Here is a 13753-nt window from a genome sequence, read left to right as displayed (position 1 = left end):
ATATCAGTTAAGCATATGCTTATGTTTGTGTGTGTCTCTGTGTACACACACATATAGAGAAATCTTGGTATGTTTTAGAGAATTCCAAATGAGAAATAAAGGTGGAACTCAAAAAGTGGGAGCAATGTGAAAGGTTACAGCCAGTGTTGGTTTTTGATCAGGCAAAAAAAAAAAATTGACAGACTTTCTGGTCTCCAGGTGAAAGTGGGAAGACCACTTGGATTGACAAGAGATCCTTTGTCCTCTTTGATTTGATGGTGACTTGTGTGACAAAAAGATGAGAGAGCTGAAGGAAACATGAATCCTCTCTTTTTGACTCCCAGAGAGGTAAAGAAAAGCACGAAGATTATTTTGTATAGATTCAGGATGCACCAATGAGGAACAATACATTCGCTTTAAATCATATACCACTTAAAGAGGTGGTAGGAGAAAGGAATAGAGGTTTCTTTTATTATAATTTAGAGAAAAGCTAGAACTGGGTTCTAGTTCAGAATATATCATATTTTCTCTTACTTTTTCCAACATACAGGGGAATACAAATTCTAATATGTGAATTTTTGGATATTCTATGGTTTATTAAAGCTCCTGGAATATGAATTTGCCAATAGCAGACATTTTGAAGCTGAATATGACAGCGAGAAATGATAAAATCTTGATTTCCTAGAGAATCAAAACAAGCTAGACTTAAAGGATCTTAAAAGCAAAAAAAAAACTTTCCTAGGCTTTAAACAAACTCTGGGCCTCTGCAAATTCTCAACAGCTTCTTATTGGTTCTATGTGGACTGCATGAAGCATGGGGGCTGCAAAATGAGACTTAGCATAATTTGGCTCAAAGACCCAATATCTTTAAGTATATACATTTACAGATGGCTCATTAATTCAAACCGATGACAAAGGAAGTCACTTATTTATTTGTGCCTTCGGTTTGGTAAGGGTTAATCACATCAGAAATTGAAAATTGGTTTTCAGTTTCCATCAGAAACTCACCATGTCATAGCCAAATTAATGGCCTGAGCACAGAATAAGGGCTTTTGTAGCATACTGTGTATGCTACATTTCTCAGCAATTATGTTTTAAATGGAATTTGAGGTGTTTTTAAATAATTAAATTTGGGGGGTGTACTGGATCCATAATATGAACCTTTTACATTTTCATAGGCACTCAGGGGCACACTTTATAGATCATTCTAGGAATATCTCAAGACAAACACTATTATTGAAATATGTGTGTTGTGTAAATAGTCCACTTAATTGCTCCCAATGAGATCTATATACACTGAAGGGCATTCATTACCCTCTTTTACCTGAACTATGTTTTCTAACAAAGAGAACAATCATTAAACATTATTATCAGGGCAATGCTGAACGAAGCAAGTCTTTTCTAAGCGTGTTTTCTGGTGTATTCTAAAAGAATGAGGTATGTAACTAATGAAGCAGTCTGGAGCTTCCTCCCTACTCTTCCCCTCATACCCTCCAACCCTCAAAGAAGGGATGACCAAACTGGTTCTCTAGCAACCTTGGGCTGGAGTTGGGATTTCATTAACGTATAGAGAAAACTCTCTGTAGGTTTTCAAAGGGATAAAAGAACAAAAGTCCCAAATGATGGCAACTGTTTTTCCCTCTTGGACTCTAAAGATTATCTTGTTATAGACTGCATTACCGGAAAGTGAGAAAGCACATGGAAGGCTGGCAATAAACAAATCATTAATAAATACTTAATGATAAAGAAGTCATATTTCTGTGTGTGTGTGTGTGTTATATATATTGAGAGAGAGAGAGAGAGAGAGAGAGAGAGAGAGAGAGAGAGAGAGAGAGAAGACGGACTATGGGATACTGAAGGTTATGACATTGGAGTACAAATTTTGGCAGGTGTTTGGAAGGTGGGAAAGATATCTTTAGATAGCAGTTTTCTGGGAAAAAACTCTGAATGTATTAGTATACAGCACACTCGCTATAAGTCAAAAATGCAATGTGGTAGCCAAGAAAACTAGGTGAGGGTACTAAGAATCACATGATTTTTAGACTATAAGCATCAACCCTTATTACTCTAAAGACAAATTTCTTGTCCAAAGACCAATCAGGTGATATTACAGGAGGAACGGGATTATATCCATTTTAATACTCTTATTACATACAAAAATTTTATTATATACTGAAAACAAAAGTGTAGCTAGATAGAAAGTTGACTCACAGGTTCCCCACAGAGAGGAAGAGGAAGGTGGTAGAGATAAGAAGTCACCTAATCAATCTTTCTCATCTTATAGCGGAGAGAGCCAGGATGTACAAAAGTTAAATGACTCACTCAGGATTACCTAGGAACTAAGTGGAAGAACAGGGATTCAAATCCAGATGTGACAAGAAATCCAGTAATCAAAATGAACAATTCCTAATAAATTCTAAAGGCAATAAAACTAATATATAGTTACATCTCCATATAATAAATTTTCTACATAATAAAAACTAATACAAATTAATTTAAAAATGAAAAAATAAAATGATTGAAATTCATATGATTGTGTGAAATGTACTTTAAAATACAGAAACACAAGTAGAATTCTATTATGTTCTACCTGACCTGGTTTTAGATCACATAATTTAACTCCTTTATTTTACAAATGCCCAAATGTGATGCAAGGGCAGGGATGATAAAACCAACAACATCATGTAACTCCTTAGGGGCTAAACTAGGACTGGAATCTGTCAGTTGAATCCCAGTTCAGTGATTGTTTTCACTATACCACCCCTCCAAACATATTAATTATTTATTAATACTGACTCATTTACTATCAAAAACCCAAGAGAGGAAAGCTTCCTTTGTAAGGTGCTTTCTATCAAAGGATAAGCTAGAGTAAACAAATTATAAAATTATAAAAGAAATATTGTTCGATTTACAGCATTTTTCTCAAAATTGCAAATCACTGCTCTGAATGCTCTCCTGCATACCATTATACCATCTTCATTAGACAATAAATAATTCTTTCTAAATCAGGCCAAAGTCTGATTAGGCAATTCAATATCCCGCATGGATAGCAACTTCTCTGATAACCTTACAATAAAGTACAACAGATATCATCGGTTGAAAGCGATTTTTATTTTCTGCTATAAATTTTGTAGGAAAAATATGTTTTCTGCCTTGTAATGTCTTGCAATAAGTCATATTAAGTACTGAAATCAACTGTTTTGCCACAGGCATATGCAGGAGTATTAAAGAATAAAAGAAGGAAATAGAGAGAGATATTGGGAAAGGAAGACAGCCCCTATAATCCCAAATAAAAGGTAACACTTTCCCATAATGCTATAGTCTAGATACCCATGTGAAACAAACAGAACCAGAGGTGACCAAAATAAGACCATAAGAAAAATTTAGAAACTTTTTGGAGATGGTAGTGGTGAAGACAGTGGACAAGTATTCATGGATAGTGAGAGATGAATGGGCCAGAATGACTGAAGCAAGCCAGGAGTCATAAATCAGGCACAAGGATAAAGGCATTAATTCCATACCTCCCAACACTTGCCTGGACTTCATTTGAAAAAATAAATCAAATACGTCATTTAAAAATAAAATTATATGTATGTTCTAAAGGAAATCTTTTCCCTTTAGCCCCCTCTAGATCCACCTAAACCTGGAGTCACCCATGCTCTGGGGAGCCACAAATTTATATACAAACTGTCTTTGGGATCTTAATTTAGTGCCAACAAAAATTGTGGTGTATTAATAAATAAGTCAATAAGCCTTTGATAGATAGAATAAGTGATATTGGAGAGAGGGACCCAAATACAGGGAAAGATTGGAGACAGAAGATCTGAGATCCAGAAATGGTGGGGATGATGATGAGGGGGACAGTGCAAAAACCTCTAACTTTCCCAGGTTCAGAAGAAAGAAGTTGGTGTACAGGGATGGTAAAAGAATAAAGTGTTATTCTCAAGTTAAATTCCCTATTAACAAATCTAGGAATCATTTTGAATATTAATAATAATAGCTAGAATTTATATATATATAATGTTAAGGGTTGTAAAATACTTCTAAAATATCATTTTATTTCTATAAATTTCAAAGATTCAACAAAATAAAGGTGCAATACAAATAAGAGATTATGATTCATTTTCTGATGAGAGTAATAAGAAGAAAGCACTTATTTAACTTTAGTTTGTTTACTGCTCCCAAAATCCTGTTAGGTAAATGCTACAAGTATTATTACAATGAGAAAATGGAACCTGAGAGAGGTTAAGTGACTTTTTCAGGGTCAATTGTCAACAGACCAATGTGAACCCCAGTTTTCTGGCTCCAAGTCCAGTTCTTCTTCCATTACAGTTTATAACTTTTAGTGCATTCAAATAATCCCTTGTTCCTTTCTTTTAATTTCCCATGGGTGGGGCTGTTGGCAAATCTTTGACTACTGGTAGGGGCAAACTTATGCTGGCATAAGAAAAGCCAGATTTCTGTTTCTTTAATAAAGAGAAGACTGAGGAAGTAATCCCTGTCCTGGAAGGACTTCAATACACAAACCTTCCCCATTTTGGGACTTAGTTTACTCTACTGTCAAAGAAGTAGGTTGGATTAGACAATAGCTAAAGTCTCTCAAAGTTCCATCTTCCTATAAACACTAACAATCTACACTGGAAAACGTAATGTTCAGCTTCATGTTTTGGCTTTTAATGCATGTATCTGCTCATTCCTTAGTAAGGTGCTGAAAGTATTTCTGAAAATTCCATAATAATCTTCAAATTTTGAAAGCCCAATAATCTGTGGCTACACATTACTAAGCCTCCAAATAAGACTTAGCCATCCCTCATTCTTTTATAGAAATTGGCAAGCCAAAAAAACCCCATAAGAGATAAGTCACATCTGCAACAACTCCCTGAACATTTATATTCAGGGAGCATCACACTGAAGAGACAGCTTTTCCTTCATTTTATGTCTATAAGACTTCAGGCATATTACCTTCTAAAAATATATTGGATCAAGGCAGAAAGAGGATTAGAATGTGATGCTAAAATGAGATCTAAGAACAAAAAAATAAGTCAATAACTCTTTACTAGTTTCAAACTAAACAGATAAATGAGTAAGCAATGAGCTAGAAAAAGAAATAAAACTCACATGTAATCAGCAGTTACCCAATTAGAGTTCTTCATAATAGACCATAGAGACATATTCATGAATTGCTAAACAAAACCAGTGCCTCAAAACTCTTAGGACTTTAACCTCAAAACATTTGCTTAGAACTCAAGATGCATAGACCAGCAACAGTTTCTTTTGGATTCAGGCAATGGTAGTAAAAGTATTCAGCTCAACATTCTTCATAAAATCTCGATTCAATCAGAGGCACTTTTTTTCTTTCCTCTTACTTTATTCTGATTTTCTTGGTAGAATGTAATGCCCTTGCCTATTACAAGTATATGCTACAGATAACCAATACGTGAATACTTGCTTTACTCTTGTCTTGCAAGATTTCTTTGTAATTAGAAAGTTTATGTACCCCAACTAGGTCCCTCTTCATTCATTCAGCATGTAGAAGTGAGAACTATGGACAAAGACAAAAATGAAAGTGTCCCTATTCTCAAGGGGCTTATAGCCTACAGCTAGAAAAAACATTTCTAGACTCAGGTCATGATGCAAATACAGCTCAAAGGCACTAATACTGGGATCAAGTAAGTCTCTCTTTGTTTTTCTTTTAGAAATGCCTAATTTCTAAGCACAGATCAGTATCTCATCCTGTATTCCAAGATAAGATCAAAATGGGTACATGATTTAGATATAAAGAGTGAAAGCATAAGCAAATAAGGGAAACAAGGAAAAATATTTCTGTCTAATCTATGGATAGGGGAAGAATCTGTGACCAAAAAGAGACAGAGAGGACCACAGGAAGCAAATGGCATTTGTGATTATATTAAATTAATAAAAATTTTTATCTGGGGTTCCAAAGTAATAAAGTAATAAAGCAATGTTTTAATTGACACCAAACTCAGTTTTCTGAGGCACCCAGATAGATAGAGGGATGGGCTTGGAGTCAAGAAGATCCAACTTGAAATTCTGTCTTAGATACTTACTAGATATGTGACCCTGAGCTAGTCATTCAGCCTCTCTCAGCCTCAGTTTCCTCAGCTGTAAAATGGGAATAAAAATGGCATAGACCTCCCAGGGCTGTTATTTGATTCAAATGAGACATGAAATGCACTGGAAGCTCTTTGCAAACCTGACTGCGTTATATAAATGCCAGGTATGATTTTTGCAGCTGTAAAATAAAGTTAGAGAAAATGATCTCTTCCAGGTTAAAAAATATTAGAGGTCATGCTTGTAACAATTGATTTAGAGGTCAGAACCAGCCCCCTTGCCATCCATATTCAAGGACTGGTTCTTTCACAGAATATTTATTTTCTGAGGAGCAATCAGAGTGCTAGCCAAAGACTGCTTGTTGAACAAAAGCAAAGTTAATGGTTTCCCATAGGGCTGCCCCAAGCTAGGTTTTGCCATTTATAAGAGTGTCCCATGCCTTGGACCTTTCCCACCAACGTCAAAAGTTAATTGCTCTATCCTCTATTCCCTAATGATCCCCCTTTCTTGAAAGATAGTTACCTAATTTGATAAATTAATCTGTTCTCGTGGGCTACTTCCTCCTGGCCAGCAAACATATTTTAACAGAGGCCTTCTCAACATAATGCCTTGAAACATAAGAGTGGTTCTAATTACTGGAATTTCAGGCTGGTGAAATTTGGGGAGCTAAATCTCACTGCTCACATGTTGGACTGATCTTGACCAAAGTCTGTAATAATGAGCTATTGGTATCTCATCATATTATTATTCCCTTTACATTTTCTCTATTTGCTTCTTTGCAACTTAAATAGATCACAGACAATTTACTTGAAGCTCGAATTTTAAACCAGTTTTATTTGCATATTATTTTGTTAATGATAATCTTTAATATTTGACAATGTACCTCAATATAGAGCCTAAATGTGGTATGGATTAAAAATTTAGAAGAGGCAAGAAAATAGCATAATACTATTCTCACTTGTTGACAGGATCGTTGTAAGAGAAAAAACATCATATACACTGGTAGGTTTCTAGTCTTTGGACCAGAAAATTCACAGACTAAGAAGACCCTGAGTATTTTCTGTTCTTGTGATTATTTCTAGAGTTAACATGTGTATTAAGCCTCCAAAATGTCACATTTGAAGTAAATTTCGTTTTATTTGTATTCTAATTTTCCAGTGAGGAATAAAATGTTTGGTCATTACAACTTCTACTCTAAGTATTTTATAATGATGTTTTGAGGTCAAAGTTTTCATTAACCCCCCCCCCCCAGAATTGACAGAAACTTGGACAGCAGTATGGACCAATTCTTTTGCACTGTCACATCATACTCGGTTGTTGGGCTTCTTATTTCTGGTGTATTTAGCTCTGAAGCTGGACAACCAAACCGACTTACTAAAACCCACCGGTTGTGATGCACAGTATACCAGGGCTAAATGATCATGGAACTCATAGAGGTCCCTTATTTCAAACAGGTCATAAAATTATTGATCATTATGGTTCATTTCCAATGTCCTTAATATAAAAGTGAGAAGACACACTCTGATGGTTTTTTTTTTCCCAAATTAAAATGTCCATGATTTTTTTTTTCCAGTGAAACCTTTGATTGTTTATATCATCATAAAAAGTTGGCTCTTTTTTTTTTAGCTAGAACAGAAATGAGGCTTTTCAAAAACAAAATTCTATCTTTTGCTTTAGTAGATGTGTGTGTGTGTGTGTGTGTGTGTGTGTGTGTTTTAGTGGTGAGAGTTTTTTTTAAACTTCTGTAATCATCCCCATTTTACAGTTGAGGAAACTGAGGCAGACACACTTAAGTGACTTGCCCAAGGTCACACTGCTAGTAAATACCTGAAACTAAATTTGAACTCAGGTCTTCCTGACTCCAGGTCCTGCACCCTATACCCTGTATCACTTAGCTACCATAGATATCAAGTGCCTACTATGTCTTTAATATTTTACTTATTTTCAGATATGTTTCTGATGGCACCTAGGTGCCAGAAAATGTGACTTGCCATGCAGGAGCCTGGAGGAAAGGGAACCAGCTCCATATGCTGAAAGGATTTGTAGCTACAAGGTTTTAGAGGCAGAAGGAAAATTCCTTAGGGGGCCCTTTGTTCCACTGTCCCCTCTCCCTATATCTCATAGGGCATAGCCATCGTGGAGAGTGCTATAGAAAAACCAGGAGGAGACGGGACACTCCTCATCTCCTGAATCTATTTATTATAAACCAAAAGGACTGGTTTATAATACTCTCCCAAGATACAAGAACAAAAGTTCCTATTTTCAGCTACTACCAAGAAGCAGACCAACACAACATCAATTATTCCTTATCACCTTTACCATTATTACAATGGAGACGTATAAAGCACCTTCATATTGGGAAACCATTTTGCACAGATTATTCAATTTGAGTCTCCCCACAATAGGATGCCATAAGTACTCTAGGTACTGCTGTTATTAATATTTTACAGACGAGAAAAAGGAGAGTCGGGGACCTGCCTGTGGACGCTACAGCTACAAGATGTCAGAGGGAGTCTTGTTACAAGTTTACCACCAGAGCACTTCTTCTTTTGTGCTTGTTTACATGGATTTGGAAAGTTAGGCTCTTGTTATTCCAATTTCTGGTTTTTGATGGCCACTGGAGGATGTGGTAAGAGAGCTAGTCTTCGAAAAAGAAGAAAATACATTGAACCCCAACTCCTACATTTGTCTAATTTGCCTAAATTATGCAAAGGTCTCCTTCAGTTCAAAATCGATGACTCTGTGCATTTCCTGGAAGATTTTGTATAATTAAGGAATGTTTGTATTTTGGCTAAGAAGAAGGATGTGAAAGATAGGATATTTATGTTTGCATCAGCTAAAAATGAATTCCACATGGGAAGCACCAGCCCAGCTGCTGCTTTGGTCCTAGATGATTGCCTTAAAGAAACTTCTTTCTAACAAAAATAAGGAGACTGTTTCATCTGTTCATTGTTAGTGTTGAGGGATCTGTAGTCCATTTGGCACCTTTTTTTCCTTTGGGTCATTCCTTTGAAAGTCACTCCAGCTAGTGGAAGAAGGCACTGGGAACCCAAACTGGGTGTGGCGGAGGGGAAAAGAAGCCATATTTCAGTGGGAAATATATTTCACTGGCGTGGATTGCAAATAAGAATTTGACATTGAAAGCCTTCACCTCTCTTTGAAGGAGGAAACAAATACTAAAGTTCTCACTCTGTTTTGGACAGAGAGAGTGGGTGCTGGCAGACTCTTGGATGCCAGAAGTCCCCCCTTACTATGCCAGGCTGCTGATTCATTTTCCAAACTCCTTATCTATTTCCCCCTTTTGTCCAGGCGGTCTGTAGTAAATGCCAATGATAAAATGACTTCTGTTTCTCCCTCCTTTGACCTTTCCCCCAAACTCTAGATCTAGAACCTGGGGTTCCTGCATTTCCCTCCCATGAACATACCTTCTTAATTGACAATGTGATTCCACCTCCCTACCACCTTTTCTCATTCTGTTTTTTGGTGATTTAAGGTATCCATATCCAGAGCCATCGTCTAGTTATAGATCTGACCCCATCAAAAAGTTAGAGAGAAATATGAGGACCAACTTAATGCATCTTTGTTAGGATCTCTAGTTCCTCTTCCTTTTGATTTAACTTCGGGTTTTACTACAGACTCCTTTCTTGGATGTTTCTTTCCTGTCAATTTTAGTGTGTCTGAAGCACTATTCTTTCTTTCTTTCTGGTTGTTTTCTATCATATCTAACTTTGGAGCTATATACTGGCTGTCTTTTCCCTCCCCCATCCCTTTAAGTTTTAAATCCTTTTGATTAGATATGCAAGACACCTGCTTGTACACTCTTAGCAGCCTCAGGAGACTACTCCATCTCTGGCCAGGAATCTGACAACTCTCCGTTGTTAAACCCTTATTCCCAAATCCCAATCCCATTCTCAAATATCACCTTCTTATCCAGCTCCTTGTCACACATAGCTTTGTAACTGTCCTTTGTCTTTAATAGGCAAAAGTGAGGGAAGGGGAAACAATGCAAAATGAAACCACCAACCAACCCCCTACTTGGTGTTTCTAAGGACTTCAGTTTCTCTTCCTAGACCTCATCAACATTGACCATATCTTTTTACAGCTTTAAAGCTGGCTAAACTCCCTGCAGGTGTTATTTCATTTAAACCTTGCAATAATCATGTGAGGTAGGTGACTTTATTATCTTTATTTTAAAAATGAGGAAAACTGATTTATGCAAGGTTACACAGCAAATAAGTGTCAGAGGTGGGATTCAAATCTGTCTCTTCTTGGGTCTTATACTCCAAGCTCAGCATTCTTTTCACTGTGCTCCACCCAAGATGGATGCATTCCAATGAATTTTGACAAAATAACAAGGAATCTACCTGCCCCTTTCTTGGACCAAGCAGAGGACAGTTAATTCTTCTTCTCCTTAGCCTCACTTCAAATACCTTACAACAGCTACCATTTCACCAAAGACACATTTATTGGTGACAAAAATGTCAAAATGAAAACGTTAGTGCAAGATCATCCACTTTGTTGGAATGGGACACGATTTACTAAGGTTAATAAAATTTTGAATATGAAAAAAAATTGACACACTGAATCAGCAAATTGTAGTCACTAGCATTGCTTATTGGGGAGCTTTCATATTTCACCAATATGTAAAAAAAATTAAACCCCAGAATTCTTATGAAAATGGACTGTAATGAGTCATTACATAATGAATGCCTTCATATATTTCAAGTGTGACATGTTTCACTGATGCAAGGAGTTATAAGTCCCATCTATGGGCTTTAAAAAGTACTCATGGGGTCAGTGTCTTATCTAATCATTGCGAAGATTTTGTATTTGAAGAAGAAAACAAGAAATCAGTGTGTGGCCAGTTGAGATTTCAGTTGACATAAAAAAGTTGCTATGCCTGATTGTAAGAGATATGTAGGAGACTATAAAAAAGAATAAGGAGGGGAGATATAGTGTTTTCTTATGCTCAAAGCTAAATGAGAAGTGAAAATGTACGAGAAAATAAGTAGAAGAAAGTCATAAAATGAATCGCCTCATGGCTCATAAATAACAGAACATAAATGTCACAGGAACTTTATTTTATGCAGTAGGTGGCCTAATAAAAATTTGGGAGCAAAGGAAGGCTGATTGTCAAGAGAAACCCACCTACTCTTTGTTGCTGAGGGTAGTTATTCAAGCTCAGTGACATTGCAGACCTCATGACATTGCTTGGCAATTGGCAGCATGTGCCAAGCTATCAGTGCTTGTCATTTTCAAACAGAATGGACAGGATAAAGGATTGCTTTTCTTTGAGTGGCCTGCTTCAGAGTGATAAAGCTCTATCTAATCCATATTCGATTTAAGATACTGAAGATACACTCATCTTCAAGGCTGTCACCAGAATGGCACTGTCCAACGTCAGGGTATATTACTCGCCATTTGGATCTGAGCCCTCGCTGGTTTGTTTTGGAAGCCATGACCACTTTTGATTTCTTGAGGTCCTCTTCTAAATCAGAGCCTCCAAATATGATGGCATTTTCCAACTAGTCTCCAAGATTATCATGCCTCTTCTGTAGAATGTCTGTGGCCAGAAATGATATGAAAGCACAGTAAGATGGGCTTTGTTCACTTTTACTTTTCATACTCCACAAATGGAGAAATGTAGATTTTCTCTAAGTGTGTTTGGCTGAGCGATCACATGAATGCAAATCACGGAGCATCTGCTACTCCATCAATGTTTGTAGCGGTTGTGGTGCATGGATTATACACACTGCCCAAGTGTAGGCAAGGGGGGGAAGGTGAGGGGGTGGGAGGGAGCGTGGAACTCTTGGGTTGGGCCATTCTTGCTATATACCAAGTATTACTCATTACATTATTATTATTTATTTACATTATTATTTATGTATCATAGGAGGTACTAAAATGAGCATGAATTCACTAGCCCAGTATTAATGACTGAAAAGAGCAGTCTTCTTCCTACTTGAGGAAAAGGTAACACAAAAAGAGTAAAAGCAGTTTTGATTTTCTTATTACCTTAAAAATAAAAACAGCTCTCTACTGACCCAATCTGAAGGAGTGTGTGTATGTATACTATATCATTATGCACATTTGTATGTGGTTTATATACAGACAGGACACTTTCTCTTGACAAATTGATGGAAAGCAGAGAGATGGAGGAAGAAATGCTTTTTTTTTATTTTTAAAGATGTTTTCACCCACAACATATGACAGTAGTATTATAATATCTTATACTCAGAAGGTAATGCATGATGACTGATTGTGATAATAATGATGATGATGAAATTTCTAAGTTCATTAGATCTTGAGGGCTCCCCTACCAAAGACTAGTATTAGTCTTCAGCACTATAAATGCAGAAACACATATATTAAAAATAGTTAACTATGAAAAATGGAAAAAATAGCCTAAGTGGCTAGTTAATGTTTTAAAATAGCATGTATTTACCATCTGATTCATCTCTTTGCTCTTCTCTGCCCCTCCAATAGACAAGTGCTTTGTATCTTGTGAATTATTTTTGAGGCAATTGGGGTAAAGTGACCTGCCCAAGATCACACAACTACTGTCTCAGTTGGAATTTGAATTCAGATCCTTCTGACTCCAGGGCCAGTACTCTATGCACTGAGCCATCTAGCTGTCGCTATATCTCAGGCATTTTAAAAGACATACTAAAAAGATCATGGAAAGAAGTTTTCCTCAATCTATAGCCTCCACTAAATTAAATGGAATTGAATTAGTATTATACAGTGGGAATAGTGTTGGATTCAGAATCAAAGGAACTGAATTCAAGTCCCCAGTTTGCTAATTACAGCCCCTGGATCTGGGCCATTTGGATCTGGCCCTCGACATGTGGCCTTGTCACTTAAGCTCCATTGGCTCCAGTTTTCTCTTCCGTAAAGTGACGGGGATTAGAGTCGATCACTTCCCTTCCAGGTCTCAATCTATGGTCCCATGCCTTTTGTCCCCAAACAGTGTTTTAGAGTTCCTTTATGTGGGGCAAATGGATATTTTTGTTAGCAGTCTGGTCAAAATGTAGATCTTTTTGGTTCCTGAGAAATCAGTTTTTTCTCTCTCTCTTCACTGTGTCTTCCACAGAGTATTTTAACCATGAACAAGATTTTTCAAGGCTCATGTCCTTCCTTACTCTCTGAAGTAGTGAGCTTGGAGCCAAGCTAAGAATTCCCAAGGAGACAACTAGCCATAATAACCTGCCCAAACACTCAGCTCATTTCCAGAGTGAATCTCAATAACTGGAGAATTGGAAAAACATTCCGCCATTTGACAAATGCTTTAATTTTCCTGATTTTCTAATGCTATTGGGTGTGCACATTATTGAGAGGTTATGTGGGTTAACAGAGAATTAAATCGGAATACATGGGTTGGAGCCCTGCTTCTGATACATACAAGTTGTTTCACCCTGGGTAAGGCATTTGACATCAGTGTCCTGACTCTAAAATTCTAAGTTGGAGACAAGTTACTGATCTCCACCAGTGGAGGGAGTTTCCACACTAGACATTCTCTATGCACAGACAAAATCACAGGCCTTGATTGCCTCAGGGAACTTTTCATTATATATCCTATCTCTGACAGCAGGTGGGAACCTGCAGCCAAGTCATGTCTCTGAGTCATAGGGAACTCTCTAAGATTATAAATGCTAGATAGATGGCAATGCACAATGGTGGAGTTGAGTTCACCAACAATTCT

At 36.9% G+C, this 13753-nt stretch overlaps 1 protein-coding gene across 9 annotated transcripts in view; it reads right to left on the bottom strand.

The window, feature by feature from the left end:
- LOC100919025 (protocadherin-11 X-linked) overlaps positions 1–13753 on the bottom strand; it is a 559214-nt gene that overhangs the window by 177246 nt on the left and 368215 nt on the right. Inside the window, exon 9 of one of the 9 annotated variants that reach the window (XM_031944709.1) lies at positions 7906–11614. The exons of the other annotated variants lie outside the window; for them this stretch is intronic. Within the exon in view, the coding sequence (XP_031800569.1) occupies positions 11577–11614 (38 nt within the window). The 3' untranslated portion in view covers positions 7906–11576. Of the gene's footprint in view, positions 1–7905; positions 11615–13753 lie in introns of those variants that run through there. 9 annotated transcript variants of the gene reach the window in all.

This window comes from Sarcophilus harrisii, chromosome X, assembly GCF_902635505.1.
Source record: "Sarcophilus harrisii chromosome X, mSarHar1.11, whole genome shotgun sequence".
Classification (NCBI taxonomy): domain Eukaryota; kingdom Metazoa; phylum Chordata; class Mammalia; order Dasyuromorphia; family Dasyuridae; genus Sarcophilus; species Sarcophilus harrisii.
The sequence above is the reverse complement of the archived record's forward strand: the minus strand, read 5'-3'. Positions and strand labels throughout refer to the sequence as shown.